This window comes from Crassostrea angulata, chromosome 10 (genome assembly GCF_025612915.1).
Source record: "Crassostrea angulata isolate pt1a10 chromosome 10, ASM2561291v2, whole genome shotgun sequence".
In the NCBI taxonomy this organism is placed as follows: Eukaryota; Metazoa; Mollusca; class Bivalvia; order Ostreida; family Ostreidae; genus Magallana; species Magallana angulata.
The window spans coordinates 55,388,942-55,401,358 of NC_069120.1; the positions used below are offsets into that span (position 1 = coordinate 55,388,942).

At 36.2% G+C, this 12,417-nt stretch overlaps 1 protein-coding gene across 5 annotated transcripts; it reads left to right on the forward strand.

The window, feature by feature from the left end:
- Positions 1-346: 346 nt before the first annotated feature.
- LOC128168171 (location of vulva defective 1-like) lies at positions 347-12,169 on the forward strand. Of its 5 annotated transcripts, none has more exons than XM_052834301.1 (2): positions 347-632; positions 9,732-12,169. In XM_052834301.1, exons 1-2 carry the CDS (start codon positions 627-629, stop codon positions 11,616-11,618), a joined length of 1,893 nt encoding a protein of 630 aa, XP_052690261.1. In that variant the 5' UTR covers positions 347-626; the 3' UTR covers positions 11,619-12,169. The 5 variants fall into 5 exon arrangements, with proteins under 5 accessions (XP_052690261.1, XP_052690262.1, XP_052690260.1 ...); XM_052834302.1 differs by having other exon boundaries at positions 347-624; XM_052834300.1 differs by lacking the exon at positions 347-632 and adding an exon at positions 7,048-7,364.
- The last annotated feature ends 248 nt before the right edge of the window (positions 12,170-12,417 follow it).

Genomic DNA, 12,417 nt, shown 5'->3' on the forward strand with positions numbered 1-12,417 from the left:
AATTATTCACTATTGATAATTTCAATAGTAATTACTGCTTGGTCTGATGTTTCTACTAGTAATAAAAAGACCGTTTTATATACCGTTTACAATGAACAATTTGTCCAATATAATTTATATGATTTCCAGTTCAGTGGAAAACAGAACAAACACAACTAATTTGTCAAAGAAAGCCATCAACAGAACATTTGTGTTAAATTTGTTTTTTACTCTCTGTTTTTCTAAAATGGCGTATATAGGACTTTATCGAGTATATAAAGAGCATATTCAGTAAAAGTGCTGCATTTTCAGAAAGCTACTATTTATTGTAAGTGTGCTTTTCTCCTGCGAGGGTCAGTCCCACCCCCTATTGTTTTGGGCCGGCAGCCGTAAACATGCAGAGAGCAGTGTGCTTGATTTATTGTGTCTTGTCATCAGTCGACTGCCTCGGGCATTGACGAGACACGAAGTCAAAAGACATTCTCTCTGGCGAGGAAACACTGGAGAACCGCGCCATCATGTGAATTTCTGTTGAGGATTGTGTTGGAACTATAACCAGTAACTGAGATTCTGAACTTTTTTTGTTTCATTGTGGCCCCTTACGGAGGGATGTCTTAATTACAGCCGGGATTCGTCATTTATCTGGTATGTCGGTATGTTGTCTTTGTCATGCATATCTTATATCTGTCTCCATGGTTACTCATATATCACACAGAAAATGGGTCAATTGATTTTTATTTTTTTTTTACCACAATCAATTTAATATATATATATATATATATATATATATTTATATATATATATCTTGGATTTTTTTGTTGGTTTCATCCTTTATATGTTTGACAGAAAAGTTATTTTAAAATAAATCAGACTGTTTTCTTATTTCCTACACATTGTAGGCCCTTATTTCTTTCCTTCCAATTAGACACTCTCGTATGTAAGTTAAGATAAAAATACTTGACTTTATGTAATTCATTCTCATCTACAATGGCACACGCATATGATTTAGACAGTAATACTTTTTTTCTTTTTTTCATTTTTGGTGTAACATTTGATCGAGTGCGAGTGGTTAGATATCTGTAGATGTCCGAAAAAATTTACGGGTAGATATGCGTTTTCAAAAGTTAACGTTCTTGGTGGTCGCCATGATACGAGTTTGACATGCGCTTGCAGGCTTTACTTTATTTCGTTTTCACAATACCTAACTTGGTTTGAAATTTTCTGTCTGACTCAGTAGTAAAATTGTTTGTTTGAACACGAGTTACTTTAATTTGCAGTGTTATACGCAGATAAACATAACCTGGTGCTTAATCTTTCAAATAAGTTTACCATTACGCAATGTCGTACATTGCATTACTTACTTAATGTTTCATCTGGAATTTTGCTGAATTCTGCTGTTTTTGGCTGCCTTTTCTGTATAGCTTATTCTGGAACGCTAATGGGCACTTATTTATAACTCTTTATAACTTTTCATATCACAATTTGGCAGGGAAGCACCGTATCTAGTCATTGCTTTTCGTGAATTTAGCTTTTCGAGTCCTTTGCAATCTGCAAATCCTTTGTATTCGTTGTTTGGGCTATTAGGATCATCGCTACTCGTGACCTGGGATGTTCGGATCCTTTGCTATTTATGACCTGGGATGTTCGGATCCTTTGCTATTTATGGCTTGGGATGTTCGGATCCTTTGCTATTTATGGCTTGGGCTGTTCGGATCCTTTGCTATTTATGGCTTGGGATGTTCGGATCCTTTGCAATTTATGGCTTGGGATGTTCGGATCCTTTGCTATTTATGGCTTGGGCTGTTCGGATCCTTTGCTATTTATGGCTTGGGATGTTTGGATCCTTTGCTATTCATGGCTTGGGATGTTCGGATTCTTTGCTATTTGTGACCTGGGCTTTTCGGATCTTCCTGACTTTAGAACGTGACGCTTCATCATTGAAACCATGTAAATTGCATAATTCCTCTCCGTCGTCTGGTGTTATAACCATTTCCACTGACATTGTAGTGTCATCTACACCACAGCAATTAACGGCCACTCTCTCTACACCGAAAAACCTTCATAAGTGCAAATTCTGAATGCTACTTAATAAAAAATTTCATATTTCTAGAATAGAACACACTAAATGAAAAAAATACTAGTGGAAACTTCAGATTTTTTTTTTATTTGCTTTTTGATTGAACGCATACAGGTATTAGTTTTCATACACACATTTATTTTAAGACGCGAAAAGTAGCTTCAAGGCAATTTTTGATATATATTTATTTTATTAAATGTCAGTTTTTATATAAATTGGCATGTTCAAAGCAATGAAAGACGATACACATTATATAGCAATACGTAGTGTATTTGTAATAAGGAATACATTAGTTTCTAACTTCTTGAGCGAGCCCGGGTGACCATTGATTGGTACAAACAGACATGCGCAAACGAACGTTGGCTTAAAAATACACTTTAATTAACATTTTCGATTTAATTTCGCATCATTTATCTAATCTTATTTGTACCGAGGTAAAAACAATATTATAAAATGGACACGATATCTAAGTCTTTAAGGTGGTATGTTAGGACAGCTAAAACAAGTTGATGATTTAATGTATATGATACATATATAAGATGAAAATAAAAATACTTCATATTTAACTCCGTATTTTTATGAATACTTAACCGCAAATGCCAATTTTTTCCCATGCTAAAATATTTTCAGTCTGTTTTTAAAATAACTTGAATTAATTCAGATTTTGATGATGCATATAAATTCTTCTCATTAAGAAATTCAAATCTGATAAACAGATTTTAAGAATTATTGATAGGTAACAACATTATCATGATAGAAATTCTAAATAAACCAAACGAAATGGTTCGTGGGAAACGGGCACTAGGAGAAAAACAGCAAAATATATACAATTTAAAGTTCTCCGTGCAGAATTTGTCTGCCCGGTTCTCATCGTAAACTAATCAATGTATCTAGTGACAGGGCAGGGACGAGGAGAGCCCGGACCAGCCCGTACCGCCTTCCTGTCGTGTGAGTTGTACCAGTACGAGGCCGCTGTCGAGCGGCCGGAGTTTTGTAGATTCATACGCCGCTGTCATCTGGCGTTTTTTCTTTGTGTGTGTCGGACTATGGCCTCCTTGTCGAGGTCTAAAATATGACAACCGGGGCTTATTTAGGGGTAAAGACCGAGGTCTATGAAATACTGTTAGATTTCATTTGGTAAAGGGTATGGGGGGGGGGGGGGTTCCGGATTACTTCTCGAACTTTTATTGCAGAGGTACATTTGGTCTTCAGACTTACTTGGAAAATAATTTTGGTAAGGGTATAGACTGAGGTGTTCCGGTTTACTCTTAGACTTGGTTTGGTTTGGATAAAGGACGAAGTCTTCCTGATTACTTCTAAACTGTTTGATAATGGTACCACAGAACGGGATCTTCAGACTTTCTTTTATACTGGATTTGGTAAAGATAAAGGATGGGAGTCCTGTGGCTTTCTTCTGTATCAAATTTGCAGGCCAGTATAAGTAGGCTAATAAGCAGAGATTTGATATAAAAATTTCCAGTGTCTTTGTGATAACGCTACAAATCGAATTTTTAATCTATGGTCTAATATATCCCAATTATGACTTTTTTTCTTATTTATTATTTTAATATGAAGAGGTGATCAAATATGGTCGAGCGTGATCAAATCTATCATAAAGCCTTTCAAGTTTTATTGGATTTGATCACGCCCGTCCGTATCTGATCACCTCATGATACCCCTAAAAAGATCTCCTATTCCTTAAATCATTTCTAGTCAGGGTGATCTAGGTTTTTTTTTTTGTTTTTTTTTTGGGGGGGGGGGGGGGTGGTCGTCAGGGAAGATTGTGTTTGAAGTCACAGAGTTGTCCAGGTCAATTAATCCCGTGAAATGTCCCGGATATTAATGAGATGTGGTTACTCGCGTCACAATACATTCCTCACAGCTTGACCTCGGAATATCAACCATGATGTGAATTTCGGGAATTACCCCCCCCCCCCCTTATTTTTTTATTTTAATTTTACAAAAACCAATTTTTGGTACATGTACATGTATGATGCAGGTTCAACTAAAACATTACTTGCAAAGTTCAGACTGTTTTCAATGATAAAAATTGTAAAAGCAGAAAAAAACAAAAAGGTATAGGCCTCCGAATGTTTTTCTCCAAATTTCCAAAACAATCTCTCTTTGATAAGGTCATGCAAACACGAGACAGACTAGATTCTGAAAGCCATACATCACATGCAGTGAGCGTAATAAATTAAGTAACGATAATAAATGTGCAGAATAATAGCTTCTCATTTAAATAAGCAGTTCCCTCTACTGCGTCTGAAAACAACGTAAGTATGGCATTTCATCTAGATAAAGGAATATAGGCTGATAAGTCTTTAATTGTAGGCTTTTAATGTAGATATTAGTAAGTTTTTGTTGTTTTTTAGTTAATTAGTAATTGCAAAGATTTTTCTTAGTGATAGTGCTCTATTTCCGCGTATTTTTAGGCTTAGGTAGCAAACAACGTTTTGATCTTGTGTAGATCACGAGTTATCGAACGTGATAACTGTAATACTTGCCAAAAGTAGTCGACTGTGGTTGATTTTTTCATGTTTTACTCATTTATCGTGAAATATTTTACATAGAAAAATTAATTAGCGTCCGTAATTGTTCGATGTGAGTCATACATACTTATGATGTATAGTTCGCCAGTATTCGCCTCGATGCACGCTTTCCATAGATTTGTATGCAGATCAATTTAAGTGTTAATGTGACATTTGTCAAATTCTGCTGGAGGCATCCATGGGCCAGACTAACTTTTCCCCGTACATTTTCCCTTTGTTCAAATTATTGTGCTTACTCTTGTATACACAATCAAGCAAACTGTGGACACCAAGTTTATTTGAGTAATAGTTTTATGTTCCATTTTAGACGGATCTCTCTCTCTCTCTCTCTTCTCTCTCTCTCTCTCTCTCTCTCTCTCTCTCTCTCTCTCTCTCTCTCTCTCTCTCTCTCTCTCTCTCTCTCTCTCTCTCTCTCTGAATTTGCTTGAAATGCGAAGAAATGTTTTAAAATCTTCGGCGTATCCCTGCACTGAGTAACTCAAGAAATTATTTATCAATTTGGTTTCTAAAGATGCATCATCTGTTTATATAACAGCCAAAACATTTATATTCAGAGTTAAATGTATGGTGTGCCGCCTCAACCGCCCTTGAAATCACTTAAAACTGTCTTAAATATGATGAAGTGTTCAACGATTATTAACCATTCATCATCATCAGTATCGCCGATGTAAGTAGATTTTCCTAATAAAGCCAAATATAGCAGACGCGTGGATTTCTCCTTGCTTTGATAGGCCCAGGACAGGGTGGGTCGGGGTCCTTTGGCTCCGGTAGACAGATGGGTCTACATAAAGAGGGGCGATAAATCTCTGTTAATTTTCAATGATTCAGCAAATTATTTGTACTCTTTTGCACACCCCTGATCTGTCAAATTGCTTATTTTGAAATAAATAATATTTTGTGCTGATGAGTTAAATATATCACAAAATGACAACCTGTAAACTGAAACCCTGTACACATGACAAAGCTATAGTAGCATTCCTACTGTTATTCAGTCATTCTCAGAGCATAGTATGCAGTATGCTAGTCTTTCTTGCATGTAAGTGTTATGGTATACAATTCAATCAGACATAACATGATTAAACCTATAGCAATTCATAGTTTAACTTACAAATAGCTTTTAATGCTTGAAGTAGGCGTGAATACGGGTTATGTAGCTCCGTGTGGGTTACATGAACCAGCCATAATGATATTCCTAAACAGGAAACAAATGTCATATGAATCAGTGGCAGATTTTGTTACACGTGTAATGTAAATATTTAATTTTGTAGTTAATTACTGTAACTTGATTCATCAATATTATATTACATATTATTACTTTACTGCAACACAACATCCACTCCAAATAAGACAGCAAAGAATCTCTCTCTCTCTCTCTCTCCTCTCTCTCTCTCTCTCTCTCTCTCTCTCTCTCTCTCTCTCTCTCCTGTCAAAAATTCTATTTTAACATAAATTTCAAACAATTTTGGTGTATCATCATTTTGACAAAAAAAGTAATCAATCAAAATTCAATATTTCCTTGATCCACTGAACGCAAATATTTAAAACCACCTCAAGAAATGCAATCATTGATCATAAGTTGTGGGAGTGTGTAATAAATCTTGTACTAACATTAATATACAAAATATTTACTCTCCATAAAAAAAATCAAAAATCAAATATGAATCAGATTTTTTTCTTCATAAGAGACCGGCAAACAAAGCGGGCATATTTGTGAGAAAGTACAAGATATCACTCTAAAAGAGGTAAGCCAACCTCTCATGCCCTCGGTAATAGAATCACTGCATGTCAATAAGATTTCTACCAGTTATCATCGAATTTATATTTTTTTTACGGTCTAAATAGTAAAAAAAAAACCAAAAAAAAAACAAACCAAAAAAACCATAACTTAATCTTATGATAAATGCATGCGTGCATCTACAGAGGAAAACATATTTATATGCAGCTTTTTTTCTTGCTACTTTATAAAAACTATAATTGTTTTAATATTCTCATCTACTTCATTATTTGAATCCAAGATTACGCTAGGTGATCAACAAAAAATCTAGGGACCAGAACCAACTAAAAAATTAAAAGATTATCTTCTTGCCATTCATTATCAATTTCATAAAGAAAATTTAATGACTAAATTTCTTTGATTTTTTATTACATAGAGAGCCCTTACTTTCCATAAAGATTAAAAAAGAGTTTATCATTTCTCAAGGTAATCGAACCTTTTTAAGTGCAATTGCATGTTGTTTTTACACAAATCACTCGTTTTGACTAAATATGTTATACAAATGAATTAAAAAGTACAGAAAAAAATCTATGAGGAAGTTGGGATATGGGAACATTCAATACCAAAATACTTTGGAGCGAGTCAATGATGCACTTTTCCTGTTTGTAAATGGTTTTAAAGCTATATATTCGCATCACGTTTTTGTTTTTGGCGATTCTGTTTAACTGTAACAGTAGTACACGTTTTACTACATTAAGAGGATTAAATTAGATTTTATTGCTGAATGGCGCATTATTATTTCATTATTATTTCATTACCAACAAGTCGCGGCATTTTAGTGTCATTATTTATGCCGAACTGTATATTCTAGATTTTTTATGCTCTGGAGAAATCTTTAACGCATGCTACTCCATTTCTCCACGAGCAGTGAGATTTATTCATTCAGTATTGTGTCACTATTTTCACCGTGTATAGTCCAATGAACTACGAAGTTGTGCAGCTCTTCAATCAACCTCAACTACTACATCAACATCTGTGCACTGTAAGTTATGATTCGATGCATGTTTCCAATCCATTCAGTTTGGGAGTTTTAAATCACTACGTAGGACCCCACCTTCTAACCTCCATAGTTGTAAGGTCTGAAACACTCGTTTATCATCGAGAAACCAACCTCTGTTGTGTGTTTGCGGTTTGTCTTCTTGTCTTAAAACAATGTGTTTAATTCTACTAATCCAGACGTTTGCTAATTAGTCTGTTGCGTTTAAAAGTCGTACCCCCCCCCCCCCCCCACGCTTGGACCCGCCCTTTCACCGCTGTCACAAGAGTTGTTCGAATCTTCCTCCCATCTGGAATTGTGAGCAGAGTTCAATATTCAGGCACAGCATCAACATATTTATCGGGACTTATTCAACAGCTTGTAAGTGTTGGGATCATTTAATTTGACGACTGTTGTCTGTCGTGGGTACTTTTGGTTCAACGACTCTGGTCGTATAATATGCTATTTTATCTGATTACTATGCAAATGTATGGAAAATTAGGCAACGCTCTTCACCAACGCCCATATTTGTTTTTATTATTTATTGAAATGGCGAATTTCAGTCCAGTCTTATGTTCTTTAACGGAACACTATAACTGTGCATAGAGACCCCTAGCGACGTATTTTGACGAGATTTGACGTGATCTGACATTTTTACAGATAGATTGGGATCATAGGGCTTTCTTCGGCGACCTGAATATTAGATTATTTAGATTCCATACAAATAACTGTTGTATTTTGGTCCGTTTTCTAACCTAACTTAGACAGTTGTCGTTTGCCATCACTTCTCCATTTACGGTAAACATTATATGTTTCTTTTTAAATAATCTAGTTTTAATTAGACATCTTTTAAATCTCTTTCTTTTAATTTACATAATATGCTATTTGTCCGTGATATTTCAATATATATCTTTTCATGTTGAAATTACTATAAGATTTAATTAATTCAATCATTTTCTTTAATTGCCAATTTTTTTTATATTTTTTATATTATCTATGACATTTTATTGTCTGATTCATGTATTTATTGTACAGATTATTTATCAAAATTAGTAGAAGGTGACTATAGCTTTATTTCCTGGTTATGTGGTATCGAGGTTTAATTAATTAATAAGTATTTTGTGACAGGTAGAGAGGCGACGATTCCACGCACGCGTCCGTTCACGAAACTTGAACCTATTCGACGCTATTTATCTTTGCATAATTTTATGTACGGCGGTAAATCATTTCAAGAAAATCTATCTTTAGTAAACGAAGAAAGTACTGACTTTAGACGCTGAACGTTAAATGGCGAGTGTTGAGTGTGGTACAGGAGTTATAATTACATTGAGAGTGTTGTTGGCCGTGGTGCGATCTCGTGGGTAATAAATAGAAACCTTTGTCACCGCCACGCTACAATCATCGGTGTGCATTCTTGTCTGGAAATTAAAAATATATACACTTAAACAGTGTAGTTCCCCGCCCCGGGCACTGCTTCTACAGCTATTTTTATCCGTTGTGTGTGACGTCACGGTCTGCTACTAATGGTCAGTGTTTGAATATGGCGTCAATATACACACTGCTTGTCATTGTTACTATGACGTCAAACGTATTGGTAATTCTCAACAACTGTCTGAAGATCTGTTAAAAGAGACCCAATCTTCTTACCTCAAACCTTTCCCCAGTTTTAAGACAGTAAAGCCTTTAATTCAAATTTACTTGTTTTTAAAAACTAAACACGGTAGATTACTAGCAATGTAAAGAAATTGATTGCATTTGATAATTTGAGATGACACTCTAAGGGACAAAAAAAATTCCTGCATCGATAGGATCAAGGATCGGGTCTGATCGACTAGGATTAAGGATCGGGTGTGATAAATTGCGATAGGTTTTTAAGCACGTAAAGTAATGTCACAGCAACGTCATCAAGTTCTAATTGTCCTGACCACAGGCACCACTTTTCATTGGTCCAGGGACTGCTTACAGTGTTGTCTTAATTTTCTGGAATCAAAAACGATTTTCGTCAATACAAAATGTCAGTTGTCCTAAAATTAATCAAACTAGCGGAATAAATAACAATCCTGCATAATAACGTTCCCATGTTAATTAAAATTCGCCGTCAGGGGGGAAAGTTTTAAAATAGGCCGATTCTAAAAATAAAGGTGAATAATTCGATTTGTCTGTGGAGGATTTGGCATAGTCTAATTAATCCTACACATCTTCCTTCGCTCGACATTCCTTTAAAATGACAACTTCAATCCTCGTAACAAATGATCTCATCATGTATTGTAGCATTCACGCGGATATATAACAGCTGATTACAACAATCCAAATTTATTACAGTTTAGAACAGCGAGAGACAAAATACTTTTACATTTTTATTTTATTTTCCAGATTCTGATGTCGCCACGGGTTGGCATTACGTATAACATGGATGTTAAAGTTTTTTGTGTACTATTTGTGGGATTATTCCTCGGACTGTGCTCCGCTGTGAGTATTCCATCTGACAGTCCCCCAGCGTGCCGGGGATACTGTGAAATATTTAGCGACATTTGTAAAAATGGAGGCACATGTGTGGAGTCTGCTCCATGCAGCAACTCGGGAAGCTGTATATGTCCTGAGAATTATAGCGGTGAACATTGCCAGAAACTGAAAAACCCTGGAGAAACTGCCGAACAGAAAGCTAAGCCTAAACCAAGAGTGAAAAACAATCTGCTTCTATCTCTCTTTAGAAGTTTGGCAGTGCCTAATTATGGTGAGAAATATCAAAATAACGAAACGCCCAAACCAATCACCACTACTTCTAGCAGTACAGCCGCTACTACGACTACTAGTACCACCACTAGTACAACTACCATAACAACAACAACTACTGAACCAACAACAAGGACTACAACAAGCCGGAAAACTACGACATGGAAACCGAAAGAGAGCACAACAATGACAACACCGGTGACAACAGAGATAAGTAGCCAAGAAGTGACAACAGTTGTGAGCGAAATCTCTACTACGGAGGATCGTCTGAATGCTGTTTCTGAAGAAACAACAACAGACGAGATTCCCACGAGCACGGAACTCTCAAAGGAAGTCGACACGAAACAGTCGTTTAGTGATGTGACTGTTGGTGACTCGGTTCTTACAAACGACGCCTTGTTGCAAAGCTCAGTCGATATCACTACTCCTTTCCCAACTGTTAATGTCGATGACACGCTCCCCCTCTCTCCATCCACCCATTCGATCACTGTAACAGGGGGTCATGATACGGTGACAAATGAGAAACTATCGACAGAACAAGCAACAAGCGAGAGGCCATCAACAAACAAGCAGATTGACGTCGGAAATCCAGTCGCCCCTTATGTCATGAATCAAGAACCGAGAAAAAAGGAGGAGGCCAAAAAGATGGAACCTGCAACAGGAGAGCTTGCAAAGATAGCCAGGGCATCTGAACCCCAACTAATGAATGAAATGCAACCTCTAGTTGAAAAAAATTCTGAAAACTCTGATATCCAAATATTATTGCAAAGAGCTACTAAAGGGAACATTAACGAAGGATCAAATTCTATAAAAGAACTCGACACCGCTTCCATGTCTTCCTCCAATGAACAGATAACTACTCCGTCTGCTTTGGTAACAAGTTTAGTAGAAGAATTGCTGAAAACGCCTCACTCTAAAAATGAAAACTCAAAACGTGTTGACAAAGGCACACAAACAATGCTTTCTATGGAGAAAGACGCTGGAAAAACTGTACAAGACAAAGATATGTTACCTGCAGTGATAACTACATCCGAAAAAGCATCACCTGTTTCAAGCAGTACTACAGTTCAAGTTCCTAGCTCTTCAAACAAAGATGGTAAGTCTGACGATAAAACGGACAACTTGAACAAAAAAATAAAAAACGGCACCGATACACTGTCTGAAAAGCAATCCAAATTGTATGAAAAAATCATCAAAAAGATTACTAAATCCATAAAGGACATCATCAAGACAGCGATTAGTGAATCTGATCCGACGACCATGGTCGGTTCCGAGAAAGACGATACCCAGAGGAACTTTGATCACATCATACCTGACACTGTCAATAATGTTAATCAAATGGATCAACATCTCAATTCCAAATCAAACTTAGTGAATAATGATGACACCAATTCAGCTTCCTCTGCTCTTGTGAAACCAATAAATACGATTAACGTTCACCCAACAGTAGAGGGACAGTCACTTCCGGATTCTCAGACGGATTCAGCTCAAGACGTTCCATCTACGATAGGTTCAAGTAAACAGTAACAGGCAAGAGCTGGGCTAAACGAGAAATCCCAATGATACAAGTGTGATGTCCCTTTCCGGAGAGTGTTGACTAAAGTGTTAATAAAGACAGTGACATATGCTACTGCTTTTTTCGTCGCTTGTCAGTTTCGCGTATTGTACAATATGTACAAATACTGTTGTGCATTTCACATCCTGTTTAATAAATGCCCAGATTTACTTAGTGTTTGAGAGATTTATAAGACCTATGCTGTTTTAAACAGCGAGTTATATCTCTCTTAAGGGTTGGAGAAGTTGGCCGTGCTCCGTGGAAACTTGAGAAGGACGGAAGTCGAAGAACGTCGATTGGATCTTTGAAATCACGATGACGACTGTCGTCATCCATTAGAACTTTGACTTAAGATGGTCGCGTTATCTGTGATAAGATGTTTGGTTAATATATTAAATTTACGTGCCAAAGCCCCCAGAAGAATGATTACATATCTAGCTGGCCTAGAAGTCTTGTTGGAGTCATTGTTGTTGTAGTTTGTAGTCTGTGTTATTCTAACTAATAAAACTATTTATTATCTTAACCATCTTATTTACGTTACTGGATTACACAAGGATCTGATAACTGTTCTGAAGTTTCGCCATGGTCGAAAAATATTATTTAACTTTACAGTTTAAAAATATCCAAAAAAAGACTTAAACTCACAATCCTGTGCACCTCTATATATTTGATGATTTTGTTATTTATATTTCATGATTGTTCATTTATGTATGACTATAACATTTTACATGCCGTGAGGTTTTTGTTTTGGTCATGACCTCTTATTAAGGA